The sequence below is a fragment of the Ambystoma mexicanum genome, chromosome 1p (assembly GCF_040938575.1).
Source record: "Ambystoma mexicanum isolate Mex_15411 chromosome 1p, UKY_AmexF1_1, whole genome shotgun sequence".
Lineage (NCBI taxonomy): Eukaryota > Metazoa > Chordata > Amphibia > Caudata > Ambystomatidae > Ambystoma > Ambystoma mexicanum.
In genome coordinates this window covers 1,171,439,009-1,171,452,376 of record NC_090921.1, presented here as the reverse complement: position 1 = coordinate 1,171,452,376, position 13,368 = coordinate 1,171,439,009, and the positions used below count along the sequence as shown (strand labels likewise).

The following is a 13,368-nucleotide window of genomic DNA, read 5'->3' as shown; positions in this document are numbered from 1 at the left end:
CACAACATCTCTTTCTTGGCAGTGCGCGTTCTAAATTACTTCCAACACCAATCGCATTGGTTTCTACTAATATCTAGGCTTGTTTTATAGCAGCAACCCTGACCGTAAGTGAGGTGCTGCCAGTGTCTCCGAAGGGCCCCTTTCCAATGTCATTTTGGGTGCACTGTGCAGCCTATGTGCCTACCATGTACAGAAGAGGTCATTGGAATGTGTTTGTCTCAGTGCAGAACAAGGCATCTAACATGAAGTGCTGTGTGTCTCTTTTTTTCTTTATTGTAAGCACCAATGTTGTTACTTTCTTGGCATCCCCTAAAAAGACTGGTGGCAGCCATTACATTATTTCCCTTTCTTCAGAGGTAACATTGCGTGTTAACTTTCCAGCCACGATAATGCATTTAGGAGGACCATCCTTCTAGCTTGCCAGGTGTGCGAGTTTCCTTTCTCTTCATGCACCTTGTCCGTCTTCTTTAAGAAAACCCAGGAAGGTTCTCCTGTGTGTGTGAGCTGGTAGGAAGTGGGAAGGAGGCTGTCTGCCCCCAATATACATTCTTCCAGGGGCATGGTTGCTGAGGGCTGATTCTGGGAGGCTGTCCAGCCACCTCCAAGTTTGAATGTTGTAGGTCCCCTTATTGGAGGGCTGTTCAACCGGGAGACTTTTGATGGGACCAACCAGTCAGCTGTCCTGCTTGAGGTTCATTGCCTTTGCCAGGCAATGAACCTCAAGCCTAGGAGCATGCATCTGCATTTTAAGTGCAACACCCGGATCAAGCTTGGCTCCACTGCATGGACTTCTACCTAGCCTGACGGCTGTAATCCATTGTGGGGATCTTTAGCGATCTGCTGCAACAATGGAAACGTGCTATGCTGACCTTCGCAAGAGGAGGGCTTGTTGGTAGCGTGAAGTAAGCTGCAGAGTGCCTCCTGGCCTTGCCCAGGATTAATACAAGACGTGCATCGGTCAAATCATCAGGGTGGGTCCCTGCTTAGACCAATACACAGTGTCCCCCTTGCTCAACAGTCTGTGGTTACCAGAGGTACTGAAAGACAACAGGCAGTGAACACACTCAACCCCATGACCAGATGCCTCCCTGCCATTGTAGACGAGCAGGGTCAAGTCTTCCACGGCGATTTACTGTTACCTGGGACTGTTTCTACCTTTCTGTAGGTTCGGGGCCCGAAACTCCTCCATCTCCTGAGCCCCTCCCTTTGGGTTTGCATTGGGCGCACAGTCCTGCTTTCCTTAGTGCTATCCATGGGCTGGCCCATGGCCGTGGTGTCCAGGTCAGTACTTCTGGGGGTCTTTCTCTTTGGCAATGCAGGTGGTAGCTGTTTCCCAGAACATTACGACTCGACTTATATCACCGTTTTACCTACTACCTTGGCTGTGAACCTGATGCTTCTGTCCCGTGGACTCCCTATCTGAGTGGCCTCTCCTAACGCTACTCATTAGTGATTGCAATCAGAACATTGTGTGTCCCCTACAAACTGGGCTTCTGAAGATTGCCCTGTTTACATTCTGAGCAGGCTTATAAGTTGAAGGCCTGTGTACTGTAATGTTCTACAAACATTTTCTTTAATTTAGTCATTTGCAGAACATTTGTTTGACTTGTCTTCATTTCTAAAGTACTGAGCAAGCCATAGAGGGTTGCCAAACTCTAGAGTTATATATGTGTATATTGCTATTTTTTCCCACCTTTGGTTGCTTAAAGTGTGCCTATAGGGTATTAGATAAATATGCTAGATAATATTTGTACTTGCATGTCTGTTGACTTTTTACTTCACTTATTTTTAAAGTGTTACCTCTTCTACACAACAGGACACCTTTCCTCCTTAAATTGGCCTGACTGCTCAGCCTCGCTACCATAAAAGAGTGGTTAAGTCTAAATCTGATTGAGACAAGCTTGTTGCTCCGGGTTGGCTGTTCCAAGTCCTACCGCAGATAGAGACTTTAAAAAACCTTCCTGAAAAGAGGCCTCAACATGTTAGTGCAGGCATCACACATCATACCTCAAGCATCACCCAATGACCAGCAGCCTTCCCACACTGTTCCATAAACCTTGCCCAACCCACGTCAAATCTCACCAAACGTAACGCACGCCAAACATGCCAAGCATTATACCGTGACTAAATGGTCCTAAACCAGTACACAACAAACTTCATGAAACACCAAAGATCTCAAAAAGCAGCCCTTAACCAGCGCACTGTATACCACAGCCAAAACAATTCAGTACTCAACTAGAGCATGACAAATCTAATCAACTCACACTACAGGCCTCCTAACAATCACAGTACATGCACAAACCAACAGCAGGAGTTGCCCAATGCACCCATAAGGTTCTACAAGCACACCACAGTACTCACCTAATACACCACTGTACTCGTGTGCCACACTATGGCTTGCAGGGAGCAAGGCACCACAGGCCCCCTTCATCGTAGCAGGAGCTCACCAAATGCATTACCAAGGCACCATGTGCCAGTGATTACCAAGGCACCATGTCCCGCTGATTACCAAGGCACCATGTCCCGCTGATTACCAAGGCACCACGTCCCGCTGATTACCAAGGCACCACGTCCCGCTGATTACCAAGGCACCACGTCCCGCTGATTACCAAGGCACCACGTCCCACTGATTACCAAGGTACCATGTCCCACTGATTACCAAGGTACCATGTCCCACTGGAGTTTACAATGAATTAGGTAACACATTGCTGGGCTCAATGCAACTCACCGCCAATTCACCATTGGTAAGATCACACTTAAGCATAATGGTCTCCAAACTCCAGCAAGCGCCACACCGTCTCCTGCAGATATCCCCAATGCCAGGCAAGCTGCACACAACCAACTGCAGACCAAGAAATTATGCACATGCCTCCCTTGTTAAGACAATAATGACACCAGATTTAAAAAAAACATTTATATGACAAAAGGAAAGTAGGTAGTGACACGGGCTAACGTCAGACAGATGTGTGTTACAGCTGGACGGAGCATACACAGTTTAATTTGGGAGCCGGGGTGGGAACATGCTGCTTTTGGGAGTACAGACTGGGAGCTCTGTCCAAAGTGTGGGATCCAGTGGACACAAAACATGTCTGTGTGAAGCCTGTGCGCAAGAAGGGTATTTTCTTAAAATACATAGTCTGAAAAACAACTCTCTCAATAACAATTTTCTGAAGAACGTCAAATGAAGAAAAAAAAACAAATTGAACAGTAGAAAGTGGTAAAAAAAAAACATTAGGGCAGGGTGTAAGGCAAGAAGGGGAAAGCACACGAATATGGGCGTGGGCTGGGCGAGGGTAGCACGTGTAACCCCCATGAAGGTCAAAGAGGAACAAACGACAAGCGTCAATAAACAACCAAATTCCGAAGAGGTTATTGAGAAAGACATTTGTCAGAAATATGTTTTCGCATAGGAATGCAAAGAGCAGCCACTTAATGGACACAGTGAGTGGATCCTGCTTTCAATGAGTGCAGGAATGCCTTCGAGAATGGGAACAATGTAGATGAACGAACAACACATATCTGTAGAAGAACCAATCAGAACCCTGCAATACCCCGACCAAAAGAATAGGTCTTCCCCCGATTTTGGCAACTCGCTACTCTTTAAAAGCAACGCATCTTACCTGGCACAACGCAAGCAGAATAAACTCATGCCCACAGTCGCACTCAAACGCAGCCCAAAAATGGCCACTCAAGATCGGGTCAAAGAAAAAAGCCCTATGGCTTGTTAACGGGGCAGGAGTACATTGACCGTCACATAGTTTTAAGCTATAGCTGATGCCACACACATGGGCAGGCACAACAAATTCAGAAACAACTGTTGACGGTTTGATGCCCAAGTGGTGCTCTGACCAGCATTTCAGGAGGGCAGGCCGTTCTCAACGTCATGAGCAAAGATGTATTATTTAGGTCCAAGAATCATTGTGTTTTCCAGTTGAAGACCTAGGGCCTGATTCAGAGCCCGTGCTACGACATTCTCCCTTCCAGTTTCCAACACTATCATTCTGAGATGGTTGGAAATATTGGCGGGGAATTGCCGTGCTTTCCAGCAGTAAAAGCTGCTAAAATCTATCTTTGCAGCGGAAACGTGCTCCAGTGGCTTAGCGAGCATTTCTCAAACGACTGCCACTCTTCTAATGCAAGAACGTTTTCTTAAACTTTCATTGAACTAGAAAAGTGGTGCCGCAGTCTGGGAACTGCTATGTACATAATGGGAGAATCTGTGCTGTGGGCTTTAACAGCACCTCCAAGGGTACCATTAATGTACGCATCTTTTGGCTGGTGCAGGAAGGGTGTTCTGGCCTCTGAATGCAGTCCTTGCCACCTCTTGCATGTGAGGTGGTTGGCAAGGCTGCGGCCATGGCGTAAATCACGGCTTTGCAGGAGTGGCAGGCTTCGTTTATTGTCGCCACTCCAGTAATACATCGGAATGTATGTCTTCATGGAAAAGTGGCACCTTTTCATTTTAAGATGCACCTCTGAAGCAGGCCCCAAGTGTTTTAGGGCAACCACACAAAGCTTGACAGAACCCTCAGGAGACTTCATGGCATTTTGGTGCTGGAAAAGCTAGGAATTGTTGGCAGCATTTCATGGCTGAATTCAGCACAGGCACCCTGCAGGCGTTCTCTGGTATGCAGAAATGAGGACAATGAAAATATGGGTGTGACCCAGGGGTGTTGCTAGGTCTGGAAACGATCCGGGACTACGCTAATGTCGGGACTCAGGGCTAGCTAGCCTTTTGTTTGCAGTCCCCGAGCCTCAAGTCGGGGCTACAACCAATGGACCCAGGGCTATATCCTCCACAGCCCCCCCTAGCAACGCCGCTGGTGTGACCCAAGGGAAAAACCATAAAAATATAATCTTTCGTTATCTATTGCCTTTTTTAGCCGGTCCTTAATCTTCCCGTGAATAACGTGATCCTCAAATGAAAGTGATGATGGACAAAGTGATGGTACAGGAGCTCCCAGTCATCAACTCCCTTCTATGGAAAATAAAGCATCGGGGAGGTTTAAGAGGTGTGTTCAACCTAAAACCAGTTGGTCCTTGATAGACAGTGGGAGGTTCAACACACAGAGACAGTGAAATGGCCACATGTGGCACAGTTGAAATGTGCACAAAATGGAGTTAGTGATGCGCATAGTGGGATGTACGGAGGGACACCGGTAGGTAGGGCTGGCTGGGCACTGTGGACTCCAATGAGTGGCTTTGCCTTCTTCTTCTTCTAAAAACAAGGGAGAGGGCTTTCTGCCAGGCTCAATAAAAGTAAGGAGAAGTGTGTGATCACATTTTCTCCCCGCTATGCAAGACCACCGGGGGCTCTGCTCGCTGGATCCCAGTGCAAGAGTGAGAGAAACGTGCCAAAAACTGCTCCAATGAAGAATCCCCAAGCTACATAAAGAAATATGAGGCCAAAGGAATAGAGAAGAGTGAAGAAAATTAAGGCGCGAGGTGGACAAAAAGGAGAGAAGTGTGTCTCCATGCACAAACAGCAAGAACGAGTCACTAAAAGTATCCAACTTGGGGTTCAATTGTGGAGCAGCCGCCAGAGCAATCACCACTACCTCTGGGTTGTGATGCTAGAACAGAAACCTTATCTCCTGGGTGCAATGTGGCAGCAGAATCTATAGCCATCGCGATCCCCTGGGTGCAATCGCATACACCGCTGGTGTGCAAAGGGGGAGCAGCCACCACCCTCAAGGAGGCATGTGGGGAAAGTCGCTTTCCTGAGAAGCAATGCTGGATTAGTTACAAGCAGCGGGACCGCGCAGTGAGCCAAGACTGCACAATCGACAATACAGGTTGTAAAATGGCGGTTAACAGATTTATGGCGACTCTTCCAAGGGACGCGTCAGTCATGAAGGCATGAATGATCAGGACTCCCTGGTCCCACTTTAGCACACAAACTATCTGATCTGACCCCAGGTGCCGCAGATACCTTTATGCCGTTCTTTGGCATAGCCAGTAACCAATCAAGAATGTAGGACACAAAAAGCATTACTTGGGGTGGAGAAGGTGTGAGGCTCCGGACAGGACATCTTTACAGTATGTCTACGCCTGAGACCTAGCCTCAGAAAGGGAAACGAGTCTTCTTTGCACCTTTCAGGCTGATTCGGGATAGACCTTGCACGCAGAGCTTCATCCCTCAGAGAGGTATTCTTCAAAATAGCAGGGCCTCAAGGTGGTTCTCACATGGGTAGGAAACATATTTTGAACTAAATTCTCACCACACCAATGTTATGTCACTGCTCAAGTCTGCTTGGGGGCATACACATACAGTCCTTGGAGCCCAGTGACGCTAAGGACTTCCCTCTACATAGTGACAATGTTACTAGGCAGAGGATGCGAGGTCTGGATTCTTTTTCTGAAACACCCCATCCTGCGCAGGGCAGTGGTCACCCCTAGTTAGAGCTAATGTAGACTGGCATGTAGGGGGACTGGGAAACTGGCCAGTACTTCAGAAAGGGTGCCAGGGATTAGACAGATGCCAACAGTAGCCTGATCTGTGGCTTACTCTGCTCGGTGCCCTAACAGCCTTTCAAAGACAGGGAATATTTGGCCTGCTTTGCACCTGATTCTTCCCCCATGACCAACAAGACTGTTGGGGAATGGCCCAATAGTCCTACAAGTCAGTACACCCCTGCACAATGTCACCCGACCATCCCCCCAAACATATGGTTCGACAGAAACGGAAGCACAAAGGACACAGCTAGCTATGTTCCAGGACTGAGGGCTTCTTTTAAATGAGTGTGCCTGTATAAAGCGTGACAGCAGTGTGTGTGTGTGGGCATGTGGGTAAGAAAGGGCTCAGACACTCAGTTAGCCATAGGTTGGGAAGGGGGCGGAGAGCACACAGACTGGCAAATGCTTCCAGAGGCCACACGGGAAGTTTCACGAGCCAGTACACTGCATCAAGAGGGCTGGCGGACTGTCAAAAAAACAAAAATAAATAGTTTAAACAATCAACAACAAAAAAACAAGCAACAAAACCCTCTGAATGAGGTGAAAGTGCGAGACGGCCCCAGGAGGGAGGATGGAAGAGTGGGTCGAAACTGTTCTGCGGGAAAGAGTTAGGCCATGTGTTCCTTCGCACCCTCCCATCCCGGTGAAGCAGAGAATAGGTGTTGAATTTATTTTTGTATCCCCCTCCCCACCAGTGTTGTGATGCCTCTCCTCCCTCCTCCATCCTCTGGTATGATTCAGTTCATCTCTTCGAAGAATTTGTACGTGGGGTTCTCATAGCCGTGGTTCTGCATCTTGCTCAGCTGGCGGTCCTTTGGGCTGACCATAGGGTCGACCTGCAGAGGATAAAGAGAGAAAGGAGCCCAGTAGAGCTCATGAGCGACAGATCCATGAGGAATTTCACAAGCAACAGAACACAAATCCCTGAATATGGTGCTATCTCCAGGCTTCACGTCAAAACTGCAAATCACACAATGCAACCAGGTTTCTGAGAGGGACACTTAATCATTACACTTCCAAGCATGCGCCGAAAGCGCCGGCCTTAGCCAACCAACCATGCAAATACCAGCGTAGAATACAAGCTCCGAAATATCTTTGGATCACTGCAAATCCGGAAATGTCATCAGATTTCAATGTTCCAGTCCTCCTCCTGTGAGAATTCCGAAGGATTTGTACTGCCTTCTTCCATATAGTGACCTATGGATGCTTATGTCTGAACACGTGAGTCTGTTTTTTATTTCTATGCAAGTACGAATCCCAAGGGGAGTGGAGAAAGCTTTGTGCCTTTCTTACCTCAATCCTACAAAGTCCTAACCTTTCCTGGAAAGAATATTCTTGACATTTGGCCCTGTGGTTCCCTGGGAGCTCAAGGTCAACATATTGAATAGCAGAATACAATGGAAGACCAGGTTTAACTCCTAATCTGCCAATGCTGTGTACAAGGCATTTTACTGAGGAATATCAAGAGGTTAGACATGGACCTCATCATTCAGAAGATAAGAAGGAGATCATGTTCCTCTAGCGCGTCTAGGGAGGACGTGAATATGGCAAAGAACATCTTGTAGATATTGGAGCCATAAAGGTTGAATTGAAGGTCAGAATCAGTAGGTGTACACAGGCGGACATCATGGCATATGTTGTTGCTGGCAATCTTGAGACAATGAACCTTTTCCATGTTGTTTGAAATATGATCATTTGTGGAGGTCATTACAGTATCATCAATGCGGTGGACCGAAAGAATTACATGAAAGCCAGTTATAAGAATATCATGGGACAGCTTTAAGAACCGATGTATGAAAGATGGTTACAGTTCATGTAAAGCCTGTGGGGGCTCGGTAAAGCTGAGACCAGGGGCCCTTACTGTGGAGACATCTGGTTCTTACACAAGTGACAATGCAAATTTGTCAGTTACTGAAAATTGCAGCGGGTTGGGGGCTGTCATTACGGTGACAGGTAGTCAAGTCAGTGCAAAACGCAAGATGGATGGAAGGCATTGAGTCAGTCATAATCACTGGCCCTTCTCTGTGAAATCCTACAACCATAGTTTTCAGCCTTCTGTGCCATTAGAGTAAGGGGAAGGCGATATGCAAATTAGGCGCATGGAAAAAAAAAAAGGGACAGTCCGGCCCAAACTGCTAGGTCACATCTATTCTGCACATATAACCCCAGACATGTTTCAGCCTTATTGGGTGTCATCAGTGAGGTGGAGCCAGTCCCACTCTAGGCACAGCAAGCCCGTGACCCACATCTGCGCATACTCATGCCACTTAAGGTGACGTCTGCAAAACTGAAGAGATGGCTAGACACTTTCAAATGATTCAACCTCTGCTATTGCTCTGGATCACTCACCCACTAGATGCCCGATTTCTTCACCAACCCGTGTTGCTCAATCCACCACCCAGGAGAGATCACACATTCATGCAGAAACTTCTGAAATTCCTCTGGGCTATCCTGCTATTTTTCCTAATTGACTGAAAGCTCTAGTGTTGGCCTTTGCCAGATTTACATTAACAATACCAACATTCCAAGGGAGCTCCATATAATGTTCTAAATCTGAAAGGATCAAGCAAGACAAGCTTATACTGTTACTACTCATAAAATACATCAGCAAAGCATAATGTGTGTCTGCAGTTAAACAGCATAATCTCAAAGGACAGATTCCCTGATGAAGTGGTGCCTACTGGGATTCCTTGTCCTAAGTCAAAAACCATTTCACATGAAATGCACTAATGGTGCTCTCTACCCTCTGTGGTTAGAGTGCTACTTTCTTGTGTAACATGGCCAGTATTCAGCTTTTTCCTATTATTTGGTCAGTTATACACTTGTGTTATGAAGTCTATATCCTCCTTTGTTTTGCTAAATAGTCTATTTCCCTCTCCCTTGTGTTATTGGCTCAGGATCCTGTTCTGTTGTCTTATCTAGCCAACATTTAATTCTCTTGTATTCTTTGGAAAGTCCTTTGCTCTTGTGTGGTTAGAATGTTGCTCTCTTTTGATTTGGTATATGGTCAACACTCCAATCTATTGGGTTATCTCCAGTCTTTTTTGGATTATCAGGCCAGTGTCAGCTCAGATATTGGGCAGTTTCTTACCCTGCTCTGTTATTTGGCCAGTACCTGTCCTTTTTGCGGTCTATTAGATACAGATCCCTTCTCTTCTGTCTTATTTTTAAAGCATGCTGATTTTGTAGCATCTGGTTTGTATTCTGCTTATGTATTATCTGGTTAGCGTGATACTCGGATTTGTTTTCTGGTCAATATGCAGTTATTTTGTGTTTTCTGTTTAGGATCCTTCCTCTTCTGTGTTATGCCATCAGTACCACTGCTCTTGTATGGGTGGTATTCTAGTCTCTAGTGTAGCTCATCAGGATATACACCAGTGTGTTGTCTAATCGGCATCCTACACTTGTGTCGCCTGGTCATCATTGAGCTCTCTCATCTGGTCACTATGCTGCTGTGTTGTTTTCTGGTCCCTAAGCTGCTGGGTCATCTCATCTAATTAGTAGACTGCATTCATGGTATCTGATCACTTGTCCAAATGAAGTGTCCTATCTTTGTCTTGTGTGAATGGAATGGATGTGATTCAACTATTATCGCTGACAGTTCCGCCTAAAGAGTTTACCTCCACAATGCCATGGCTGATGGTCCCATACGGCTTACGGCGGACCAGTACAAGGCTCATAATGATCACCATAGCCACTGCGACTGCCACGACCAACAGGCCAATCAGAGCTCCTGTGTTAAACGTTACCAATGTATCCGGTTCCTGTAGGAAGAACAGAAAGAGAAGATTTGAAAATAGAAATAGATGGATGGGTGGGATGGAGCACAACAGGGTGAATGGGGCAGGTATAGCTTAACGAGGAGGACAGGACATTTGGATAAAATTAGTATTGGAGAGATAGACAGTGAGGCAGTACAAAGAGGAAAACAGAGACATCAAAAGGATGAGAGGGAGATTCCAAAAGGGGAAGGAAGGGACAAGAGAAAGACCAGAAGCAGAAAACAGGATGAGAGATTAGACAGAAGAAAGGAAGCTAGTGGAAGAAGATCGGGAAGAAAGGAGTGTGGGGTAAAAAAAAGAATTTGAGAGTAAAAGGGAGAAATGCAACTAAGACGACTTCATCCAACGGCGCCTCAATGCCCTTGGGCTGTTAGTGCGCTTTACAAATCTAAATATATGGAAAAAGGAGGGAGGATATTTGTACTAGAAGTGTACTAAAAGTGTCAATCAAGGAGAAATTGCATTCTATGACACATAGCAAATGTAAACCTTTCACCCCCAAACGTATAGTAGTGCCCTCCCTCTCCATGTCACAAGCCAAGCTTCAGTAGTAATCCATGCCCCAACATGGCAGTATTAAATGGGCCTCATAAGTATGGCGGTACGGTGACAACGGTGCCGGTAGTGCTACTGGCACCGTTGCTACCGTACTGCCATACTACGCGCTCGCGGGTGCCTGTCAGCGCGCCAGGTCTGACCTGGCGGGCAGAGCGGCATCCGCGAGCACAGAAAGTCAGATGCACTGGCACCCGGCAATAGAGAATTACTGGGTCCGCCAAAGTCGTAATACCCTGGTAATTCCTCATTGTAATTCCACCGGCAAGGCTACCTCCAAACTCGTGAAAAAATCCGTCAATTACAGATTTTTTCACAAGTTTGCAGGTAGCCTTGCCGGTTTTACCAGCAAGGCTACCTCCAACCTTGTAATAAGGTCCAATGACCTGAATATTTAATGCAGCCCAACAGGCAAGTCAAATTTCGAATTTTGTAGCTTCACCAAATACCAAAATAAACAATCCCTCATCAAAATAAACAATCCCTCATCGGGCCCTCATCAGTAGGTTGGAGGTAACCATGCTGCTTTTAGCGGCATAGTTGCCTCCTTACCGCAATCCGGGCCCGGGTTCCTCGAATGAGGAATTACCGGGCCATCGCAACCTTGGAGGACCCGGTAATTCCCCGTCCGAGGAACCCGGACCCGGTCCATCCCCATTCCCATTCGAGCCCCCATAGGGCTCAATGGGATGGAGCTAACAACTGGCCCGTTAATGACGGGCCCGTTGTTGGCTCCCTGGTGTCCTCGCGGGACCCGGCCTGGACGCCTGGTTTTTCCACGTGCCCATTGCGGGTCCCGCAAGGAGACCTCGTGGTTGGGCGGAATTGGGTTACCGGCACCGGCACCTTTACCGTTGCCGGTAAACCCATTCTGCCAACCTTCTGATGAGGGCCAATGTGAACATTTCATCAACAAAATGGACAGATTATTTTAATTTGCACACATTTTACTTTAGTGTAAGTGTTCGTAAAGATTTTTTTTTTGCAGATTTCATGCATATATGTTCCTATGGGACCCTCAGTCTTTTTTCTTATTTTTTTAACCCTGTCCTGACTTTCGGAGGTCAGTAAAGCCTTCTGCTTTACTTCCCTTACCCGTTTTGCTCATTTTTATGGAGAATCAGACTAGTCCCCGAAGACTGTCAGTACTGAGAGACTCTCTCTTTTGGAATTCTTGTATTTTTACAATTGCACACATCGCCTTATTGTGAAGTGTAGTTAGGATATTTTGGGCCTCATGAGCTGGGTGGTGAAGTAAAAATGCTGCAGTAATAGTGTTACTGCCGCATTACCGCACTGCCCAATTATGAGTTTGGGCGAAAGTTCGAGGATTGACTTCCAGCTCTCAGCTGGAGGTAAATCTGCCACCTTTCTGCCCATTCTTGGCGCAATTACTGAAGCGCAATTACCGCCGCAGTAATTTCACTGAGAATGCCACATTGAGTCCTATGGACTAAAACAAATTAAATGGGGACTTCCTCCGCCACTTGCAATCTGGCAGTAATACCGCCAGACCAAGTGGCAGTAATGGTAATTGCATTGGGCGGTATTCCGACCAGGATATCTCCCAACTCGTGAGGAGGCCCTTTGTATCCTTAGAACTTTTTACCTAATGGATTTTAGATTACATTTTGTTGACATTCTGCCAAAGACAAGCTGGTGGCAGCTATGTGATTTTTTTAACCATTTTTGTGGTTTGTTTCTCGTGCACTTTTTCATTTACGGCAAATAGCTACTGAGAGTGGCTAGGACCATCAAATGGCCATGCCACAAGAGTTTTGCTTGTTCTTTGGACATCTTGTTCTTTGGCCTCCTTCCTATATCCAGAAATGCCTTATATGGTAACCTCTTTTCCAGTGAAAGATGCTGATTTCATGGGAGGCGTGTGAGCCAGAGGAGAGAGCTGGAACTGTCTGGCCGCAGTCCATATCCTCTGTGGCCGAAAGTCTGTTTCTGGACAGATGTGATGACCAGTGGTTGTACTGAATTGGACAACACTCGACATTTTCAATGTTGCAGATCCTTACCATTGGTGGTCGTGGGCTAGCTCCCAGCCTGAATCTTGGACAAAAGGAGGGCTGCTACAGCTGTTCGACAGATCATCGTTGGAAGGCTGGAAGATCGCCTATCGCCGTCTGACCGAGGTGACCTCCACTGGAACAATCTCTCTGCAATCCTGTGAGGTTCCCTGAAGGGTCTGTACTGCCAAAATCTGCACCTTCATTTCCTTTGGGGGGTCCTCTTCAAGGCATTATTTGGAACAATCTGGCAAGATCTGCAACCAGCACGACAAAAAAAGTGACCTTTGCACCCGTGACCCCTGGGCTTCCCTTGCCCGGACCAAGGACCGAATATCGTGTCCCCAGTGAATTCTGGATGACCTGCAGTGTCACCTGGAAGAATCGGAGTCAGGGGGGTTAAGTGAACATACCTGCTTCTGCCCCCCTCATCCCCCGTCTCCCATAGGGTAACATTTGGTGTAGAATCATTGTAACTAAACTCCCTCTGGCCCAGCCTTTGGCCTTCAAACCTTGGATAAGAATCCTTTCATAGGACTTACCTTGGGAATAGGATA

At 46.8% G+C, this 13,368-nt stretch overlaps 1 protein-coding gene across 2 annotated transcripts in view; it reads right to left on the bottom strand.

The window, feature by feature from the left end:
- Positions 1 to 2,899: 2,899 nt before the first annotated feature.
- APLP1 (amyloid beta precursor like protein 1) overlaps positions 2,900 to 13,368 on the bottom strand; it is a 437,997-nt gene continuing 427,528 nt past the window's right edge. For both annotated transcript variants that reach the window (XM_069604873.1, XM_069604874.1), the window contains 2 exons: positions 10,077 to 10,220; positions 2,900 to 7,292 (listed from right to left, as the gene is read on the bottom strand). In XM_069604873.1, coding sequence (XP_069460974.1) covers positions 7,194 to 7,292; positions 10,077 to 10,220 — 243 coding nt within the window. In that variant the 3' untranslated portion in view covers positions 2,900 to 7,193. The remainder of the gene's footprint in view (positions 7,293 to 10,076; positions 10,221 to 13,368) is intronic.